Source organism: Gigantopelta aegis, chromosome 7 (assembly GCF_016097555.1).
Source record: "Gigantopelta aegis isolate Gae_Host chromosome 7, Gae_host_genome, whole genome shotgun sequence".
NCBI lineage: Eukaryota > Metazoa > Mollusca > Gastropoda > Neomphalida > Peltospiridae > Gigantopelta > Gigantopelta aegis.
In genome coordinates, this window is record NC_054705.1 from 25,739,773 (window position 1) to 25,763,094 (window position 23,322).

At 40.4% G+C, this 23,322-nt stretch overlaps 1 protein-coding gene and 1 long non-coding RNA gene across 2 annotated transcripts; one reads left to right on the forward strand and one right to left on the reverse strand.

Moving 5' to 3' along the window:
• Nucleotides 1–453: 453 nt before the first annotated feature.
• Nucleotides 454–13,534, reverse strand: LOC121377996. The gene is made up of 5 exons (XM_041506093.1): nt 13,384–13,534; nt 6,490–6,641; nt 1,215–1,299; nt 799–1,050; nt 454–464 (listed from the first exon to the last, which is right to left on the reverse strand). The coding sequence occupies exons 1-5, from the start codon at nt 13,532–13,534 to the stop codon at nt 454–456; spliced, it is 651 nt and encodes a 216-aa protein (XP_041362027.1).
• Nucleotides 13,535–21,601: 8,067 nt separating this feature from the next.
• On the forward strand, nt 21,602–22,573 carry LOC121376796. The gene is made up of 3 exons (XR_005958529.1): nt 21,602–21,623; nt 22,206–22,371; nt 22,514–22,573. It is a non-coding gene; the product is annotated as an uncharacterized LOC121376796 (long non-coding RNA).
• Nucleotides 22,574–23,322: the final 749 nt, after the last annotated feature.

The window sequence follows — 23,322 nt, forward strand, 5'->3', positions numbered from 1 at the left end:
CAATAGAAACCCATTTACTTTTCACATCTGAAAACAATTTAAACACTAGACACCTGGATGTGCCTCTTTGTAAAATCTACACCAAAGGATTAAATTGAATGCCACACATATCTCATTTCTTTATTTTAAATAAAAGAAAAAAAAAAAATAATAAAGAAAATATTATTGCGAATGTTTGCAATTAAAAAAGCATCGGACTAGCAAACCACATTACTTTGTGATGTGATACCGCTTATTTCACTGTATAGTAAATCTAAACCAAAGCTCGAAATTGACTGGAGGCAGGAAGCAAATGCTGCTCAAAATGCAGTATGCTTTCTGATACTGTAATCAGTCTGACAAGCTGTTTTTGCCTTCCATCTTAATTTTGAGAGTATTCTAGAAATATCCACAATTCTTCCATTTTCAGGATTAATAATATAAATGTTTTATCTACATGTATGTAAGTTAGTCTTAAGTGACGGCTGAAAAAGGTTACACTATAATTTTAATAAGGACTTTAATTTTGACACTGATTTCTACAACTGCTTCTCAGGTTATAGCATTCGCTTCCAGATTAAAATTTGAGAAGCAAAGGTTGCTTCTCATTCCATAAAATGATTTTTCGACCATTGTAAACATTTCGTATAATATGATAATTTCAAATACAAAATCTGCCAATGATTTTCTACTTTTATCAATGAGTGCTAATAAATTATAATTTATTATTCGTTATGAGTTTGTTTTTTTCCATGGCTATTCAAAGTAACTGGCTTTTTACATAATTATTTTAGTATAAAATCCAGTTTAAAGGCAAACCTTTGGATCTGAGAAATCCAGACAACCTTCCAGATTCAAAGTAACGGACATACAAATGTCCATGAATCTGGAAGAGACTGAAAAAAAACATCCCATCTGTTAAAGCTGGACTTGACATGCCCAATAAAGAAGACTCCAGAGTCATAAGAAATGACAAAAGACCCATCTCCGTTATTACTGCTGCTAGTGTTCCCTCAGCCCTGATGACTGCAGCACAGTTTTTCATCAGATCAATGAAAGCAGACTTCCAGTCTGAAAATACAGCAAGAATTTATAAAAATATAATTTACATAACTGTGGTTTACACAACTGCTGCATGTATCAACTTACACTTTGAAAAATCACATTTATAAATTATGTTCACATATGCTTTAAACATTTAGTAGTTAATAAAAAATACTTTGGTCCAAACTTACCATTATGTTGTGACAAGTGTTGCAGAACACTGTCGGGTCTGCAATTAAGTTCTGGCCTACTTCTTGATTCTACACCAAAGACAGTCTTATATGAAAAAGAAAGGACAATATAATTTATATAAAGGGTTGTGCCTAGAAAAATTTAGGTGCCGGACAAGTCTAGCCAGCATTTTTCTGCTAAACTCGCTGACTAAAGTTAACATTACATTAATACAGTGGTAAAAGTGTAACTGTGATCAAGCGTCAATAAAAAAGGTTGCCGAAGTGAAACCAATGTTGTTTAGCAAAATAATAATACAAACTTTAGTGTAAAATTTGAAGAAAAAAAAATTACAGACAAAATATTAGTGCCAGGTGAAGTCCAAATTTCTTAAAAGTTCCCAGTAGTAAATTTCAGTGGAGTGCAGCCGTGCCCAGCACCACCCGGCTTGGGCACATCCCTTATGTGTATTACATATATATATATATATATATATATATATATATATATATATATATATATATATATATATTCTTCAAAAAAAGAAACGCAAAAGGGTACAAATGGGTTATAACTCCGATTTTATGTTTCCTACCGGTTCATGCTTTGTGAATATAAGGTCATTGCATGTCCCAAACACATTCCCACGGTTACATTCGATAAAACGCAGCTACTGTAAAATAAAGTTTCAAAATGTGAATATTCGCAAAAACGCAGCCACGTGCAAACCATGTCACCACTGCACGTGCGTTGTCTGCACGTGCAACATGAACACCGACAGTATAAAAGTGCAGGGTGTTCGCTTGCCTGGCCTCTGTATCTGGCCGACAGTTGACAATCCAGGACATGCCACGTCTCAGTGAACCGCAGAGAAACAATGCCATCGGCCGACTAGACGCAGGCGAATCCAGAACGGCCGTTGCCAGGGCATTCCATGTGTCCCCATGCACCATCTCCAGACTGTGGGACCGTTACCAGCAACATGGATCAACACGTGACCTCCCTAGATCCGGTCGACCACGGGTCACTACCCCCGGGCAAGACCGCTACATACTGGTACGCCACCTTCGGGAACGATTGACTACTGCCACCTCCACAGCCGCAGCAATACCAGGTTTGCGCAGGATATCCGACCAGACCGTACGGAACCGCCTACGTGAGGTAGGAATTCGTGCCAGACGTCCAGTTCGAGGTGTCATCTTAACACCACAACACCGTCGACTCCGACTGCAGTGGTGCCAGATTCATCGACAATGGCCTCAACTGCGATGGAGACAGGTGTGGTTCAGTGACGAGTCCCGATTTCTGCTCCGACGTCATGATGGAAGATGTCGCGTGTATAGGCGTCGTGGTGAACGTTATGCGGCAAACTGCGTGCAGGAAGTGGACAGATTCGGCGGGGGTAGTGTCATGGTGTGGGCAGCCATCTCACACACTGGCAGAACTGACCTGGTCCACGTGCAGGGCAACCTGAATGCACAGGGCTACATTGACCAGATCCTCCGGCCACACATCGTTCCAGTTATGGCCAACGCCAACGCAGTGTTCCAACATGACAATGCCAGGCCTCACACAGCACGTCTCACAACGGCTTTCCTACAGAACAACAACATTAATGTCCTTCCTTGGCCATCGATATCACCGGATTTGAACCCAATTGAGCATCTATGGGACGAGTTGGACCGACGCCTCCGACAGCGACAACCACAGCCCCAGACCCTGCCCGAGCTGGCAGCAGCCTTGCAGGCCGAGTGGGCCACCATCCCCCGGGAAGTCATCCGTACTCTGGTTGCTTCAATGGGCAGGCGGTGCCAGGCAGTTGTCAACACACGCGGAGGCCACACCCGGTATTGACTCCAGATGACCTTGACCTTGGTTGTGTGTCCTATCACTTACTCACAATGGACTAGAGTGAATTGTGAACAATCCTGCAACATTTGGTAATTATCGGACTCACCATTCAATAATTAAATCAATTCTCCAAATGTTACGACAATGTGGTTTTGCGTTTCTTCTTTTGAAGAGTATATATATATATTTATTATATACATAGCAATGAAATATATAGATCTACGGAAACCATAAAAGTCATATCCGGTGAAAAGTCATATTTTCACTGTATTTTAGGTACAGTGAAAATATAGAAATCGTATTTACTTTTTTGTAAAAGTGCATGATTAAATTATCTCCATTTGTCTCGTTTCTTCGTATTTAAGTTTAATGATTACCAATGCATCTCATCGTATTTGAAAAATAAAAAAATGTAATTTAAACAACTGTACCTATTAAAAAGGGATACGAAGTACAATTACGATAAAATATCTAAAACGAATTGAATACGAAGCTAAATAATGATGACACAATGTAGTGTCATCGAGTGTAAGTGTAAGAATTTAACGGCATTCAACTCGTTTTGTTTTTGTGGGAGGTTTTGGATGATCGCTTTGTCAGGTATGTTTGCACCACAGTATTATTAAATAAATGTTAATAAAGATCAATTTTATTCAAATTTCTTTTTAAAAGTCTATGGTCAAGTAATTTTTTTAGCAAAGTTTCATAGGAAGAAATATATCATGACGTTATTGACTCATTTATAAGGATGTTCACGAAAACAAACTAAAACTATTGAAGTAGTTCTTATTCTGAGCAAGAGTTTCACGTTGTAACTTGTATGTTTGAACTAAACACAGGATTTGCTCATTGGTATCCAATTTACACTTCTAGGCAAAGTCAGCGAGTTCCAAATGATGTTTTACATTCTGTAAGCCCAGTAATACATCAAAAAATCCGATTGCAAGTAAATTCTAATAACACTTTCGGGTGACTCCGTATATCCGACATGTTTTGCTTATAATTTTTTTAATAAAAAACCTATTTGTTTGCGCAAAATGTTATGCTGAATGTTAGATGGCAACAAATATTTTCTAAAAGTATATTGTTGTAATGTAAAGTGAACCGTCAATGGAAATATAATTTGTCTTAGTATCCGCTATCGATAAACGTTGTCTGTACACTTGTCAGAAAACGCAACTCTATAAATGAACACTTTCTGGCTAAATTTGTTAGCTATATCACCTGGGGAAACAAAAAAAAAAAGCAAACAAAAACAAACATTTTTTTTCTTTAAAAAACCCCCAAAACCCCCCAAAAAACGACAACTACGAAAATAAAATAACCGCCTATTTCAAGTGTATGTAGATGAATTTCAGACAACGATTCTGATGGTCAAACATTGTCTAAAAAGAAAGACGATGATCTAGTGGCTATTACGAAATCAGGCTCAGACAAATAAATTAGTGACTAGAAGACTATTCAACATATGATGGTGTCATATTTATAGGATGGTAAACCATTAGATTTTTAATCTGTATTTTGAAAGGGCATCTGAGGTTAGTATTTAAAGTTTGTTGTCTTTTATTAAATATGTACATGAACATGTATCTATGCTAATACCTGAAATGTTACCTGACAAGTAACAACAGTGATTTGGCTAGTGGATTTTTCCATTCACTAGTCAATGGGCGAGTAAATATAAAGTAGAGGCACTGATTTTCCGCAAATGCGGAATCGCGAAAATACCTATCTGAAACGGAATTCCCGATTTTTTTCCAAAACATTATTTAACTTTAAATAGCGCATTTGATTAATTAAAATTTATTTTTTGAAGTAGAAACTATGGACACCACTATGACACTAGTACCTTTGTATGTTTCGTCAAATGTTTAATGTAGAGTATCTAGACGTTTTACCAGTCGTGTTTTCTTAGCTTATTCCCGGCGCTTTAATGGGAGAAACCGAACATTGTGAGCTAAAATTGTCTGATATTTACTCAAGTGAAAGATATATTATGTTATGTTTGCTTATTAATTTTTAACATTTGCGGCATTGCCATATTTCCGATCTCACAAAGGAATGCAGTAATTGCATATTGTATGCCAGGCTTTGTTCAAAATAAATTATACACGGGAAGTGGTTTATAGTGTGATCGTTTGTAATTATTTTCCCGATCATATCGTAAAGAAAACCGAAAATGTTCGAAGTCTGTGTCGTGGCGTATTCGTGTTTAAATTTAAACCAAAAATAAATACAAACTACTAACATGTTTTGCCTCATTGCATATTTATTTATTTTATACCAGCAATTAATTGTTGTTGTGTGTGTGTGTGTGTGTGTGTGTGTGTGTGTGTGTGTGTGAGTGAAACAAAAACAGAATTTGTTTAACACTGAAACGGAAAAAAACGGAATTTGTAACATTATGAAACGGAAAAGGGAAAAATCTGAAACGGAAAATCAGTGCCTCTAATAAAGCATTGCTTTGTGCCCTGATTTGAATCTGAATATTAAAAATTTATTTGTAGAAACAAATTTTTTAAATTCCAGGAATTTCCAGGTTGACTGATTTTTCCAGTTTTAAGCACTTTCCAGGAGGAATATATTTTTAAGTACTTTCCAGGATGCGTGCAAACCCTAATAAATGCAATTATAAATCAAGTTTCATTGCTCTAGAACTTAAGTTTGTGAGAAACAAACCTAGACACAAAAATTTAATGTTGAGCCAAATACAAAGCATTTTAATTAAATCAGCTAGTGCTAGTTACTATGTTTTAACATTGATCAGTAATGCAAAATACAAGCACAACTGCACTTTTATTACACTTCTCTGCCTTCAGTATCAACAAACATCTTCAAATGCTTATCAAACAATTCACATGGTGTTTCCACTGTTTAACAGCTGATGTCAATAGATCAATAATGGGCACTCAGAAATAGTTACACAATGATAGACTACATTTTAATAAATACATAGGAAAGTTAAGCCCCTAACCAAGATTTTTTGTTTGTTCAGTCGCCAACTACACTTAACCTGGTAAAAGTAAACTGGACAACCATTATGTGTTTCCTCTAGCACTAAGTTTGATGGGGGTGTATGTACAAAAGGATTTGATTTCAGACAAACAACTGCTATAACAATTTAGGAAGATCGAACTACGTTTTTGCCCGATTCTTTTGGCAACTAACTGTAGCGTTCAAATTCACGTCGCGTCACTACATGTAAATATATTACAGAACTATAGAACTAACGTGTAAAAGCAAGAGTGCGTGAAAAAGGCGCTCTAAATAGTTTTGAATGTTCCCTAATTGCCTGCAGCCGTAAACCATTCAAGCTAAATAACTGCAAAATAACCAAAAATAACCTAAAAGTTGACAAATTTGAATTGCACTGTCGGTGCAATATGAATTATAAAATTAAACAAATTAAATTTAAAGTGTAGGTTTTCTAAAATAAATATATACTCTATATGATGAAGTGTTAGATCTGTTTGTACAACTTCCACAAGACGACGAAACAGCAGAATCTAGCGTAGTGTCAGAATTTACGAACGCCATCTTTATCGTGAACAAGATGAACTCATTAATATTAATGACGTCTGTAATTACAACTGTGTCTGCGCAAAAATAAACATTTATAAGAAATTATTTGATTGGATCCAACCATTTGGTACTGGAATATAGTGTGTACACGCAACTTTAATTCCAGTCCGTCATTACTAGATATTCAAATGACGTAAGAATATGTGGCGCGGTTTTTTTTTTTAATAGAAATGACGTCAAACTCGAATGTCGTCAGTTTGGATGTCCTTACATCAAAATAAAGTTATGCCTAACGTTTTTTCTTTTCTGAATGCTGGACAGCTTTCAGTGTCAAATTGTCATTGAAATGTTTTTATTCGATGACTATGAATGCATACGTCAATCATGGAGTGTCACCCAAGTACGTTTGCTTAAATGTCAATAAACCTAGTGCCGAGACCTCCACTAATTTACATCTAATTTGTAAAGTTATCAAATTCTTAAAGTATGTGATCTGAAAAATATCACATACTTTTATTGCACTGAAAATGTAAGATATTATATGATAAAAATATATATACATATAAAACGTGATGGGGATAACAAAAAAGTGTGATTGGGGGCCACTGCACACATGCGACCTCCCCCCCCCCCCCCCCCCCCCCCCCCCCCCCCCCCCCCCCCCCCCCCCCCCCATATCATTATGGGCCCCCCGAAGCGGGTGGCATTATCATTATGGGCGCCCGGCACTGCAAAGGGAGGCACTTGCACCCTTCTGGATTTAGATCTGAAATAAAAATTGTTTTACTTATATTCGTCAGTTGAAGTATATGCTAGATTTATATATTTAAAATATTGGCATTTACCAAAAAGTGTGCCATGATGAATTTTACTTGTAGAAAGCAGGAAATTGCATTTTAAAATATACAGTTTTAAAAACTTTACGTGGAAAGATGCCCGGATATCGAGTCCCCATAGAATTGACGTAAATGCGTCACCAAAGACGTCAAACCAGAGTTCAGTTTTATTTCAATACAAATACCATCTATTTTTCAATTTCCCCGGTGGAGCGTGTCCCGAACTTCCGTACAAAATTTCAACCAGTCAGCCCCCTCCCCAAGTGTTCACTAGCTCTCGCCATGCCTACATATGCCTGACCATGCATATGCTTTAATATTAAGTGCCAACATGTCTTGCCCCCCTCTGAAAAAGTCTTCAGACGCCCATGGGGTGGGGTGACGGCGCAAACATATTAGTAGCTTAGAGGCGCCAAATACTCAAATACGTCACCGAGTGCCAATGTCTCATACACTTACAATTCATATGGCAATTTCACACACACACACACACACATACATATATACTTATGTGAGTGAGGAAGAGCAAACAAAAAGTAATATGTGCATTAAAAATAGTTTTTACCCCCCCCCCCCCAAAAAAAAAAAACCAAAACACAAAACAAAAACAAACAAGCAAACATGCATGCATGCATTTCATTCAGTATCAGTGGGTCAAGTACATCTATGGGCCGGTGTACCCATTTAATTTGCACTCCTCTAGAATATGCTTTCCAGTTATAATACGTATAATCTGAACTCCTCCAGTTACTACTACAGTATTTGACCGGAAATTAGCCCATGTCTTTGAATAAGCCCCCCTCCGTTTTGATAGCATTTAAGAAATTAGGCCCTCATTCGTAAATAAGCCCACCCTCAACTTCGTCACCTTATAAATGACATGAAACTGCAAATTTGCTCAAAGTTCATTTAAAAGGTCATACCTCCTGCAGATAATTAAACACAAATGTAACACAATATTTTACCACCAGTGAGATTTAGCAGTCTAACAGTAACAGTGTGTAACATTGTTTTCAATTTCATGCCTGCACTATTTCTTTGAAATACCCAAGCCCAAGTCTGAACCAAAACCAATGTCTATTTTTACCACCCCACTGGGTCCGCAGTTAATGCTAATTAGGCAAATACCTCATTCTGATTGGCTAAGAACAATGACCTAGCTTGACAACTCTTTGTAGTGTAAAAGCTGGCTGCCTGTATCACATACGCTATTGACTTTGTTGTTAATTGCTGTTGTTTTAAGTCTTCTCAGCATTCAATTTTAGATGTAAATAAACAGCACTGGTAAGTAATTGTAACATAGAATGTGTGTTTCTGATAATTAGATACTAGTAAAAAAAAAAACTAATTTAATTAATAAACAATTATTATTTATTAATAACAAATGGAACACTAATCAATAGATGTGCTACTGAACGTTTTTTGTTTTCTTCCTAGTTCATTTAATTATTATTAGTTATTTTAATTATTATTTTTTTGTTTTGTTTTCAACAAAACTGGCTCCTTGTCTGGGAATAAGCCCACCCCATGCTAAGTTCACAATGAGTTGTCTTGGCCCCCAATCTAATTAAAATTAGCTCCACTATTACATGTGGATCTAACAGCAGCCAGTCGGAGCTCATGTCCACCAATCAAAACCTTACTTGCAGAATCATGCCAGTGATTTGAAAATAATGTGAAAACATTCCGAATTATCCTAAGGGTATACGACATGTTTCATGTGAATTACGAATGCCTTATTTAGACCAGTAGAAATAATTTTAATCAGATTGCTAACAACACTGCGTAGTCTCCAATGTCCAAGTAACATTTCGTCTGTAAATAATAATTCAAATATTGACCAGGTCAGGTCAGGTCATAGGGTTTTACGTGCACATTCAGAGCACGCTGTTGTAGCGCACGCCTGTCGTGGGCACAAGAGCCGGCCTTGGCCGGCTCCTCCGTCCATTACAGGAAAGGTGGGGGGGGGGGGAGGAAGGAGGGACCGCCTACACTGGCAGGTGCAAGGGAGCACCAGCAGCCCGATTGAATCGGTAGCAGGCGGGTGGGGGTGGTGGTGGTGCTATGAAATTTGAATGGAGCCGTTAATGCCAAAGAGAAAGTGGTGCGCAATTTTGATGAGGAAAATTTGGCGCAATTTTTAACGGTCGGTCGAAAGGTAAATGGTCGAGCTAGTATAGGTTTTGAATCGAGAGTAGCTCGTTAGTGGATCGAGAGTAGCTCGTTAATTATGGACCTTCATGATGCTGGTTGTCTCCCTAGGTTGTCCGTTGGGTCCTTATAAAGACCTGACCTCTTCTGGTCGTGGCATGACAACCCAGGGGAGACTCGTGTAGTCACTGGTAGGCAAGGCTGTTGGGATGGGATGGGAACTCGTTTAACGTGCCCCTATCCAATTAAGGTTCAGGCACGCCCACCACGGGTTTGACCTCTGGCATCGCCAGTGACCAACCCCGGGGCGGGAAGGGGAAGGGGTAAAGGGAATGTAGGGGTCAATTTTAAAAATATGGTATAACCATTTACAAAAAAAAGAAAAAGAAAAAAGTTTGGGAGCTAATCTTATATTATTATTATTAATATATTTATTATTTTATTAAACCAAGTAATAAAAAGAAGAAAAATTATAGCACCGATAATTTAATCTATCCCTGTTATTTTATTAAATATATTATTTAGTAGGAGCAAACAATTTTCAGTCGGGATGGTCTAAACAATATTTTATTATAAATATTATTTTATTAATTATCAGTATGTGGGAGTCCATTTGTATAGACTCCCTATATAAATTTAACCTTAAGCCCTGGAGGAATAAGGATTCGCAAAGGGGGGAGTATCACGCCCAATCTTATCTCGCGATCCACCATCCGGGTAGCCCACCTCGGCTAGTTCGGATTTCCATGGGGCGGGGGTTCTGGGGGGGGGGGGGGGGGCCTCCTATCAGGCATCCCTACCGGCCAAACCGCCAACGCCCACCGCACCCAAAAAAGCACCCTACCACGTAATTCACAAGAAACATGTCGTATACCCTCAGGATAATTCGGAATGTTTTCAAATTATTTTTAAATCACTGGCATGATTCTGCAAGTAAGGTTTTGATTGGTGGACATGAGCTCCAACTGGCTGCTGTTAGATCCACATGTAATAGTGGAGCTAATTTTAGTTAGATTGCTTGGCCCCCTGGGCTTATTTCCGGTCAAATACGGGTATACGTATAATACATATTCACCTTGAATTATTTGCACTCTCCACTACTATGTTTGAATACTGAATACATTAAGTATCTCTCAAAACAACTTTGAATTGATATACAAAAATAATACACGAGTGGCCGTTAGATACCATTTATCTCACAACGAGTTGTTTTAAAATGTATCTAACGAGCGAAACCAGGTTTTAAGCAAATGTTTACATCTGTTTCGACTAATGTTTATTTACAGCTGTTGCACCTGTAGCTAACTTATGCGTCACTGACCCATGATTGTCAGGTTAACTACACGTCACAGTGTAATCGATTTCCATCGTGTAGGTTTTCATTGGATGTATGGCAGTGGTGACACCTAGGAGGAGCCAGTCGTATGTCTTGAAATTGTTAACACACGTACATGTGTAAACAACCACATGTTATCAAAAATAACACATGGTGTTCTCACCGACGGGTGTGTAATAAAATAAATTAATAACTATTCAATTAATATAATCTACATTCATTATTATATACTCTTCAAAAGAAGAAACGCAAAACCACATTGTCGTAACATTTGGAGAATTGATTTAATTATTGAATGGTGAGTCCGATAATTACCAAATGTTGCAGGATTGTTCACAATTCACTCTAGTCCATTGTGAGTAAGTGATAGGACACACCCACCAAGGTCAAGGTCATCTGGAGTCAATACCGGGTGTGGCCTCCGCGTGTGTTGACAACTGCCTGGCACCGCCTGCCCATTGAAGCAACCAGAGTACGGATGACGTCCCGGGGGATGGTGGCCCACTCGGCCTGCAAGGCTGCTGCCAGCTCGGGCAGGGTCTGGGGCTGTGGTTGTCGCTGTCGGAGGCGTCGGTCCAACTCGTCCCATAGATGCTCAATTGGGTTCAAATCCGGCGATGTCGATGGCCAAGGAAGGACATTAATGTTGTTGTTCTGTAGGAAAGCCGTTGTGAGACGTGCTGTGTGAGGCCTGGCGTTGTCATGTTGGAACACTGCGTTGGCGTTGGCCATAACTGGAACGATGTGTGGCCGGAGGATCTGGTCAATGTAGCCCTGTGCATTCAGGTTGCCCTGCACGTGGACCAGGTCAGTTCTGCCAGTGTGTGAGATGGCTGCCCACACCATGACACTACCCCCGCCGAATCTGTCCACTTCCTGCACGCAGTTTGCCGCATAACGTTCACCACGACGCCTATACACGCGACATCTTCCATCATGACGTCGGAGCAGAAATCGGGACTCGTCACTGAACCACACCTGTCTCCATCGCAGTTGAGGCCATTGTCGATGAATCTGGCACCACTGCAGTCGGAGTCGACGGTGTTGTGGTGTTAAGATGACACCTCGAACTGGACGTCTGGCACGAATTCCCACCTCACGTAGGCGGTTCCGTACGGTCTGGTCGGATATCCTGCGCAAACCTGGTATTGCTGCGGCTGTGGAGGTGGCAGTAGTCAATCGTTCCCGAAGGTGGCGTACCCGGTGGAGCGGTCCTGCCCGGGGGTAGTGACCCGTGGTCGACCGGATCAACGTGTTGATCCATGTTGCTGGTAACGGTCCCACAGTCTGGAGATGGTGCTTGGGGACACATGGAATGCCCTGGCAACGGCCGTTCTGGATTCGCCTGCGTCTAGTCAGCCGATGGCATTGTTTCTCTGCGGTTCACTGAGACGTGGCATGTCCTGGATTGTCAACTGTCGGCCACATACAGAGGCCAGGCAAGCGAACACCCTGCATTTTTATACTGTCGGTGTTCATGTTGCACGTGCAGACAACGCACGTGCAGTGGTGACATGGTTTGCACGTGGCTGCGTTTTTGCGAATATTCACATTTTGGAACTTTATTGTACAGTAGCTGCGTTTTATCGAATGTAACCGTGGGAATGTGTTTGGGACATGCAATGACCTTATATTCACAAAGCATGAACCGGTAGGAAACATAAAATCGGAGTTATAACCCATTTGTACCCTTTTGCGTTTCTTTTTTTGAAGAGTATACATATAAGCTACACTCCATATTCATTGCTCTTCATTATTATAACATACACTCCACATTCATTATTATACATATAATCTACACTCCACATTCATTATTACACACATAAGCTACACTCCATATTCATTGCTCTTCATTATTATAACATACACTCCACATTCATTATTATATGTATAATCTACACTCCACATTCATTGCTATTCATTATTATAATATGCACTCCACATTCATTATTATACACATAAGCCACTCCGAGCTATGCCTTCGATGAGGAAAGACGTGTCGCTCTGCTCTCTCGAGTTGCCCCCCCCCCCCCCCCCCCTGGGGGGACTTATTGCAAGCTACGGCTCTTTGTTAGAGTACCGCGTCGCTTACATTGGCTCACGGGCAACCGTGACTTTGGTGTATGGCGACGCGGTAACGAACACGACGAAGAGGAAGGGAAGAGGCAGGAGGAAGAGGAAACCTGCACCGGGGACGGCTCAGGGGGGACCTAAACTGGCGGCTCAACCGCCAGCGGTGGTCCTGTCTGCGTCGCCGCCCCCACCCCCCGGGACCCGATCAACCAGTGCCAGCCGACGCAGAAACCTCTGAACAGACTGAGCCAGCGGACCAGTCGACGCTGCTGTTGGACACAGCGATCTGCGAAACTCCACGTCGTGCGTCTCCCGTTCCAACCCCTTCGAGGCGGTCGGCGTCGAGTCCCCCCACCCCCGGGGGGCTCCGCCAAAACCCCTATGGATGGCGCTGCTGGAAGCGGAAGGCCGTCACCCCACCGAGTAGTGACCAGCCAGCCAAGGCCCGGCCTTCCGCGACCGCCCTGGGCAGGGACGCCGCCTGGAGCCTAGCCATCTCCAAGATCAAGGGCCAGTACGCTCGATACTTGTTCGGGGATACCTCGGACACCAGCTCACTGCCGGGAGGCATTCTTGAGGGCAGCTTTAAGAAGTTTCCTGACGGAGTTGAGTGTGCCATCCACGCCATGGAACTACGAGACGGGAAGTTTGGACTTGTGGTGACGTCGCGCCGAGATGATCTCTACAGACAGGGAATACTCTTCGAAGACATGGACAACTACACCATCCACAGAGTACTGAAGATCATCGCCGGTGCCCATTACGTCGAGCTAGCTAAGACCTTGCTAGCCCACCGTTGGAGGAAACTGGTGCCACAGTTCAACGCCAAGCACTTCATCTTTTTTTTTTTTTTTTTTTTTTTTTTTGTAAACAGTCCGACGCACTTTATTTTGGCAGCCCGTCTAAATTGCCCAAATCACCTTAAAATCCTTTCGGTCAAGCAGTCTAATTTTGTTCTTTGGACTTAAATTTTTGTCCAGACATGAGTTGTATGAATGAGCTCATTTTGGCTTTAGGTCTTTGACCTAACTACTAAATTCGTATTCCTTTTAGACCTCCGTTCAAAATTATATGTCGAAATTATTCTCTTTTTTTTAATATTATTAAACAGTCCGATCCTCTTTTCTTTCTCTTCTTTATTTTTGGACTGTCCATCTAAAATGCTCCAAATTATATAAATATTCGGCCGAGCAGTCAATTCTTTTTATTTTTGGCTTAAACTTTTTATTTATTTTTATTTTTTTAATTCTATTAACTTTTTTACTAATAGCTATTTGCAAGGGAGCACCAGCAGCCCGATTGAATCGGTAGCAGGCGGGTGGGGGTGGTGGTGGTGCTATGAAATTTGAATGGAGCCGTTAATGCCAAAGAGAAAGTGGTGCGCAATTTTGATGAGGAAAATTTGGCGCAATTTTTAACGGTCGGTCGAAAGGTAAATGGTCGAGCTAGTATAGGTTTTGAATCGAGAGTAGCTCGTTAGTGGCTCGAGAGTAGCTCGTTAATTATGGACCTTCATGATGCTGGTTGTCTCCCTAGGTTGTCCGTTGGGTCCTTATAAAGACCTGACCTCTTCTGGTCGTGGCATGACAACCCAGGGGAGACTCGTGTAGTCACTGGTAGGCAAGGCTGTTGGGATGGGATGGGAACTCGTTTAACGTGCCCCTATCCAATTAAGGTTCAGGCACGCCCACCACGGGTTTGACCTCTGGCATCGCCAGTGATCAACCCCGGGGCGGGAAGGGGAAGGGGTAAAGGGAATGTAGGGGTCAATTTTAAAAATATGGTATAAACATTTACAAAAAAAAGAAAAAGAAAAAAGTTTGGGAGCTAATCTTATATTATTATTATTAATATATTTATTATTTTATTAAACCAAGTAATAAAAAGAAGAAAAATTATAGCACCGATAATTTAATCTATCCCTGTTATTTTATTAAATATATTATTTAGTAGGTGCAAACAATTTTCAGTCGGGATGGTCTAAACAATATTTTATTATAAATATTATTTTATTAATTATCAGTATGTGGGAGTCCATTTGTATAGACTCCCTATATAAATTTAACCTTAAGCCCTGGAGGAATAAGGATTCGCAAAGGGGGGAGCATCGCGCCCAATCTTATCTCGCGATCCACCATCCGGGTAGCCCACCTCGGCTAGTTCGGATTTCCATGGGGCGGGGGTTCTGGGGGGGGGGGGGGGGCCTCCTATCAGGCATCCCTACCGGCCAAACCGCCAACGCCCACCGCACCCAAAAAAGCACCCTACCACGTAATTCACAAGAAACATGTCGTATACCCTCAGGATAATTAGGAATGTTTTCAAATTATTTTTAAATCACTGGCATGATTCTGCAAGTAAGGTTTTGATTGGTGGACATGAGCTCCAACTGGCTGCTGTTAGATCCACATGTAATAGTGGAGCTAATTTTAGTTAGATTGCTTGGCCCCCTGGGCTTATTTCCGGTCAAATACGGGTATACGTATAATACATATTCACCTTGAATTATTTGCACTCTCCACTACTATGTTTGAATACTGAATACATTAAGTATCTCTCAAAACAACTTTGAATTGATATACAAAAAATAATACACGAGTGGCCGTTAGATACCATTTATCTCACAACGAGTTGTTTTAAAAATGTATCTAACGAGCGAAACCAGGTTTTAAGCAAATGTTTACATCTGTTTCGACTAATGTTTATTTACAGCTGTTGCACCTGTAGCTAACTTATGCGTCACTGACCCATGATTGTCAGGTTAACTACACGTCACAGTGTAATCGATTTCCATCGTGTAGGTTTTCATTGGATGTATGGCAGTGGTGACACCTAGGAGGAGCCAGTCGTATGTCTTGAAATTGTTAACACACGTACATGTGTAAACAACCACATGTTATCAAAAATAACACATGGTGTTCTCACCGACGGGTGTGTAATAAAATAAATTAATAACTATTCAATTAATATAATCTACATTCATTATTATACATATAAGCTACACTCCATATTCATTGCTCTTCATTATTATAACATACACTCCACATTCATTATTACACACATAAGCTACACTCCATATTCATTGCTCTTCATTATTATAACATACACTCCACATTCATTATTACACACATAAGCTACACTCCATATTCATTGCTCTTCATTATTATAACATACACTCCACATTCATTATTACACACATAAGCTACACTCCATATTCATTGCTCTTCATTATTATAACATACACTCCATATTCATTATTACACACATAAGCTACACTCCATATTCATTGCTCTTCATTATTATAACATACACTCCACATTCATTATTTTACATATAATCTACACTCCATATTCATTGCTCTTCATTATTATAACATACACTCCACATTCATTATTATATGTATAATCTACACTCCACATTCATTGCTATTCATTATTATAATATGCACTCCACATTCATTATTATACACATAAGCCACTCCGAGCTATGCCTTCGATGAGGAAAGACGTGTCGCTCTGCTCTCTCGAGTTGCCCCCCCCCCCCCCCCCACCTGGGGGGACTTATTGCAAGCTACGGCTCTTTGTTAGAGTACCGCGTCGCTTACATTGGCTCACGGGCAACCGTGACTTTGGTGTATGGCGACGCGGTAACGAACACGACGAAGAGGAAGGGAAGAGGCAGGAGGAAGAGGAAACCTGCACCAGGGACGGCTCAGGGGGGACCTAAACTGGCTCAACCGCCAGCGGTGGTCCTGTCTGCGTCGCCGCCCCCACCCCCTGGGACCCGATCAACCAGTGCCAGCCGACGCAGAAACCTCTGAACAGACTGAGCCAGCGGACCAGTCGACGCTGCTGTTGGACACAGCGATCTGCGAAACTCCACGTCGTGCGTCTCCCGTTCCAACCCCTTCGAGGCGGTCGGCGTCGAGTCCCCCCACCCCCCGGGGGGCTCCGCCAAGACCCCTATGGATGGCGCTGCTGGAAGCGGAAGGCCGTCACCCCACCGAGTAGTGACCAGCCAGCCAAGGCCCGGCCTTCCGCGACCGCCCTGGGCAGGGACGCCGCCTGGAGCCTAGCCATCTCCAAGATCAAGGGCCAGTACGCTCGATACTTGTTCGGGGACACCTCGGACACCAGCTCACTGCCGGGAGGCATTCTTGAGGGCAGCTTTAAGAAGTTTCCTGACGGAGTTGAGTGTGCCATCCACGCCATGGAACTACGAGACGGGAAGTTTGGACTTGTGGTGACGTCGCGCCGAGATGATCTCTACAGACAGGGAATACTCTTCGAAGACATGGACAACTACACCATCCACAGAGTACTGAAGATCATCGCCGGTGCCCATTACGTCGAGCTAGCTAAGACATTGCTAGCCCACCGTTGGAGGAAACTGGTGCCACAGTTCAACGCCAAGCACTTCATCTTTTTTTTTTTTTTTTTTTTTTTTTTTGTAAACAGTCCGACGCACTTTATTTTGGCAGCCCGTCTAAATTGCCCAAATCACCTTAAAATCCTTTCGGTCAAGCAGTCTAATTTTGTTCTTTGGACTTAAATTTTTGTCCAGACATGAGTTGTATGAATGAGCTCATTTTGGCTTTAGGTCTTTGACCTAACTACTAAATTCATATTCCTTTTAGACCTCCGTTCAAAATTATATGTCGAAATTATTCTCTTTTTTTTAATATTATTAAACAGTCCGATCCTCTCTTCTTTCTCTTCTTTATTTTTGGACTGTCCATCTAAAATGCTCCAAATTATATAAATATTCGGCCGAGCAGTCAATTCTTTTTATTTTTGGCTTAAACTTTTTATTTATTTTTATTTTTTTAATTCTATTAACTTTTTTACTAATAGCTATTTTCAAAATTCTGCCCATTTTCAACTCTATCCTCCCCTCATCCCGAGTCAGGCCACCGATCTTATCGGAGGTCGGACTCTGGATAGGCGTGTTCGAAACCCTAGTGGTATATGGACACGTTGAATTGTTATCTATCTATCTATCTATCTATCTATCTATCTACACATAAGCTACACTCCACATTCATTGCTCTTCATTATTATATTATGCTCTCCACATTCATTATTATACATATAATCTACAAACCAAGTGTATTATCATACGGATACTGTACACGCTGCATTCATTAATATATACTCTGTCAAAAAAGAAAAGCATAGGCGAAATATTCATGGAATTATCTCTTTAATACAAAGTGGCATAATTTTGTTATTTATGATCGTATCACAGTTAAATTTGACATGAGTATGTGCCAATGATCTTGCTATAGACTGACGGCAGTGGAGGCGTTTTTGTCACCAAACAATGTCGCACGAGGGCGCTGAAATCAGTACCTTGTGTGGCCACCAGCAGAAGCAATCACTGCGCGACATCTTCTTGGCATAGACTGAATGAGTCTCTGAATCCGGATACGTAGAATCCTAGCCCATTTTTCCTGTAGTGACAGTTGCGGAAGCGTCTGAGGCTCCGGGTCACGCTGATGTACACGTCTGTCCAGTTCGTCCCATAGATGTTCAATGGGGTTGAGATCTGGCGATCTTGATGGCCATGGCAGCACATTAATGTTCTCATTCTGTAAGAAATCCATTGTTACACGTGCCGTATGCGGCCTGGCATTGTCCTGCTGAAAGAGTTCTCTCTGTCTATCCAAAATGGGAAGCGTGACGGCGAACAATTTCATCCCGGTAGCGTACAGCTGTCAGATTGCCTTGTACGAACACAAGTCTTGGCATCTTGTAGCTTGTCTACGTCGAAATGGAAATGAGGCATCATTGCGAGCATTGCAGCTTTAAATACACATCACTACCCCAATCTTTTCCCCGAGTTTCACGTACATTCGCCAAAATCTGACCATTTCACGACGATTCCCTGCATTTATCGCACAACGTGCCACAATGTGCGTTAAATTTGTTTCAGGGTGCATTTGGGCATGCTGTCCCATTCCAGGAACATTAACAAACATGGTCATTCAGCAACATTGTACAAGAAAAACTATATTTTGTAAAATCAAACACTTTTCTTCTTTCCCTATCACCTATGCGTTTCTTTTTTGACAGAGTATACATGTATTTTGCGTTACACAATTACATGTATCATTATATAAGCAGGGCCGGATTTAGACCTTTGGGGGCCCGGGGCACTTTAGGTTCGGGGGCCCCTCAACATAGAAATTAAATTAAATTACAAATAAAAAAATGAACTGATTTTATAATTACTGCATTTTTTATAAAGGAAGTTCTTAGTCTGGGGGGCCCTTCTGGCAGGAGGGCTCGGGGCAATTGCCCCTTTTGCCCCTTATAAATCCGGCACTGTATATAATCTACACTCCACATTCATTGCTATGAATATAAAACAAAATGTGTTGTCTACATTATACGTATACTAATGAATGGGTAGTGCAGGTGGTGTGTATAGTAATCCACAAGTAGTGTAGGTCATATGTATAATAATGAATGGAGAGTGAATATTATACGTATACTAATGAATGGGTAGTGCAGGTGGTGTGTATAGTAATACACAAGTAGTGTAGGTCATATGTATAACAATGAATGGAGAGTGAATATTATACGTATACTAATGAATGGGTAGTGCAGGTGGTGTGTATAGTAATCCACAAGTAGTGTAGGTCATATGTATAACAATGAATGGAGAGTGTATATTATACATATACTAATGAATGGGTAGTGGAGGTGGTGTGTATAGTAATGCACAAGTAGTGTAGGTCATATGTATAATAATGAATGGAGAGTGTATATTATACGTATACTAATGAATGGGTAGTGCAGGTGGTGTGTATAGTAATGCACAAGTAGTGTAGGTCATATGTATAATAATGAATGGAGAGTGTATATTATACGTATACTAATGAATGGGTAGTGCAGGTGGTGTGTATAGTAATGCACAAGTAGCGTAGGTCATATGTATAATAATGAATGGAGAGTGAATATTATACGTATACTAATGAGAGTGCATATTATACGTATACTAATAATAATGAATGGGTAGTGAATGGGTAGTGCAGGTGGTGTGTATAGTAATGCACAAGTAGTGTAGGTCATATGTATAATATAATGAATGTGTAAGGCACATATGTATACATAATAGATATTATACGTATACTAATGAATGGGTATGGTGTGTATAGTAATCCACAAGAGTGTATATTATATAATGTATACTAATGAATGGGTAGTGCAGGTGGTGTGTATAGTAATGCACAAGTAGTGTAGGTCATATGTATAATAATGAATGGAGAGTGTATATTATACGTATACTAATGAATGGGTATATGCAGGTGGTGTGTGTATAGTAATGCACAAGTAGTGTAGGTCATATGTATAATAATGAATGGAGAGTGTATATTATACGTATACTAATGAATGGGTATTGCAGGTGGTGTGTATACTAATACACAAGTAGTGTAGGTCATATGTATAATAATGAATGGAGAGTGTATATTATGTGCATTATAATGAACGGGAAGTATAGATTATATCTACTAGTATTACAATGAACGGGATTGGAGATTATATATATAATACTGAATGTGGAGTATAGTTTATATGTATAGCAATGGACGTAGAATGTAGATTATGTGTATTATAATAATAAATGGGGAGTGCAGATTTTATGTATAGGAATGAACAGGGATTGTATGTATCTCACCACTATTGATTATACATTGGTGACAGTACAAATATAAAGCCAAGTACTGACTAAATTATTAACAGTAGGTGCTATATACTACCTGACATGAAGAGAACAGCCTCTGTGACAGGATTTAAGCAAATAAAATTGATACTTCGCCACCTGCAATTTCAATTATCCACTCTCCTAAGCACATGGGCTAATGGAGGGGAGGCTACTCTCGTTAAATATATGTACCACAGGCATAGCAAACAATGGGCTTGCCTATAGCTAAGCAGATATGCATCTGTCAGTTTGATATGCCAAAATCAAGAGGCAATGTTACCCTTCCAATATTCCATAATCATACTGTCAACGTCGCTCACTAGCTGAAATAGCGGTGTGATCCCTTAAGGTTAAATAAGTCAGTATGGAGGATTTCTTCAATGATGTTTGACACAGGGTGACACACTTTGATACCTAATTTTGAGGTAACTATGACAGTTACAGGACTCAAAATGTACATGCTAATTGTCCAGATAGGTGGAAATCTGAAACTTATCAGTTTGGGTGATGAATATTTTTTTTCTTTCAATTAAATTACATTTTATTATATTAATATTTTCAAAATTTGTAATTTCACAAATTATCACATGATTCAGCCTGCATTGTACCCGTATCAGGTCATAGGTCATTCTTTTCAATCAGAATGTATCCCTACACCCTGTGACAGCCTCACTTTGAGTATTAAGGCTAATTGAATAAGTCAAAATGGAGGCTTTTTTTAAAAAAATACCAGAGGGTAATTTTTTCAAAATGTGATCCTGGGCCAAATGGTGAATGTATAATATGGAATGGGCCTCCCAGACCAAATGGATATGGTTCTATTAAGTTCAAATCACCAATCACAGGCCAGTATCGTACAGTAAATGCTCACAGATTAACTTTCATGGTCTTTAATAAGGAAATGGACATAGATGGCAGCGACATCAGTCACCTGTGCCATAACCGTCTTTGTATGTTTAAAGATCACTTATCTGCTGAGCCACATGCAATTAACAGCTCGCGCATACAATGTGTGAACAGGGATGTCTGTCAGTTACACAGACAATACCCCCCCCCCCCCCCCCCCCCCCTGTTGCATCTCAGAATGCATAACATATAAGAATGTAAAACAATAACAAAGGTTAATTTAAAGAAATATTTTATGTCATAAAATCACATATAAATATCACATATAAATATCACATGATACATTTATTCAAAAGCATATATTTATTCACATTACTATTTTTTATTGTTTAAAGTCAGTCTTCAATGTCTTGGACTCATGTCCACAGCAGAAATGCTGTCATGCAAACTGATAGTTCCTATATTATATGTATCGATTGAAAGTTTGTGACAAAAATTACTTTGAATAACTGTGGTCACAGGAGTTGTCTGCTCTTTGACTGTCAATATCTAATAATCCTTTCTTGTAGTCAGCTTGTTGATCTCTGTGCAAATGTTTATATTGTATGTGATCTCTAATTTTACTTCCTTGCTGGACTAAGTGCCTTTTAACCACCTGTGGATTGTTTTGATATCTTTTTTGATAGTCCGACTCTTTGTCCATCGGACGCAGTGAACGCCTCACCCGAGCTGACAGTTCGATGCCACAGTACTTGCACTTTTCTATCATCGATGTTCCTGGGGCGTTGTTCAGCCTGTGGATGGTGGATGCAGCTCTCCCAGTCATCGTTCGTGAATAGTTCACATTCTTAGGTAAGGAAACACTGAGAGAACGTTTCGCAGCCTCACATTTCTGTGTGTCTGTATACAGTTTCATTTGCTCTACAGCTGAAATACTTAGTTTAATCTTCAGAAGTTCCAGTACTAACGTTTTGTCATTTTCATTCATATTCAGCTCTGTGATTCTGTGTGTACCCAGGAACATGGATCGGTGCCACCAGTTGTTCGCTATTCCTCCACTGCAGACGACCGAGTACCGCGAACACTTTGAACAGTCACCACCGTAGCACGAAAGTGTCGATTGCAGGACCTTTGGTAAGTCTCGTTTCAGTACACCGATATTACCAGTGTGTAGTTTCATCAGTTCTTTAAGAATTAAACTGCACCTTGCTTTCATATCCTGGCTGAATATCTTCTGTGCTTCACGCTTTTGTTCACGGGTGGACCCAGTAAACATGTCGGGACTGAAGTTAGCTTTGTAACCGCTGCACTTTCCACATTGGATCTAGAAGTTTCAAAGCACTATCAACTCCAGCAGATGATCTGGAATCTCCATCTGTTGTGACGTATTTTATGAGAATACCTTGTAGAGCCAAGTCTGTTCCGATATCTTTTCCCGTCTCGTATTCTGACAGCGGAGCAAATGGCGGCAAGTTTGCTGTGCAGTCAGGATGACCACCGGGACACGTCACGTGAATACCTTTGTTTCTTAACCAGGCTCCGGTCCAACAAAGTTTATTCTGGAAGCAGGCACTTACAATGAATTTTCTTTCAGTCATTGTTTCACACGCAAGTCCTATAGCTTGTGATGCATTCTGGCCCGGTTTCTTCCGACTTGTTATTGTCGTGGAGTTGTATCTCCCATCCATGGCTATGTTAATTTCATCACGTTCATTTCCACGTTTCATGTTAATGTCTTTCAGTAGCTCCACTTTTTGTGCCATATCTTTTTCATTTAGATCTGTTACAGCCGTTGATACCTTG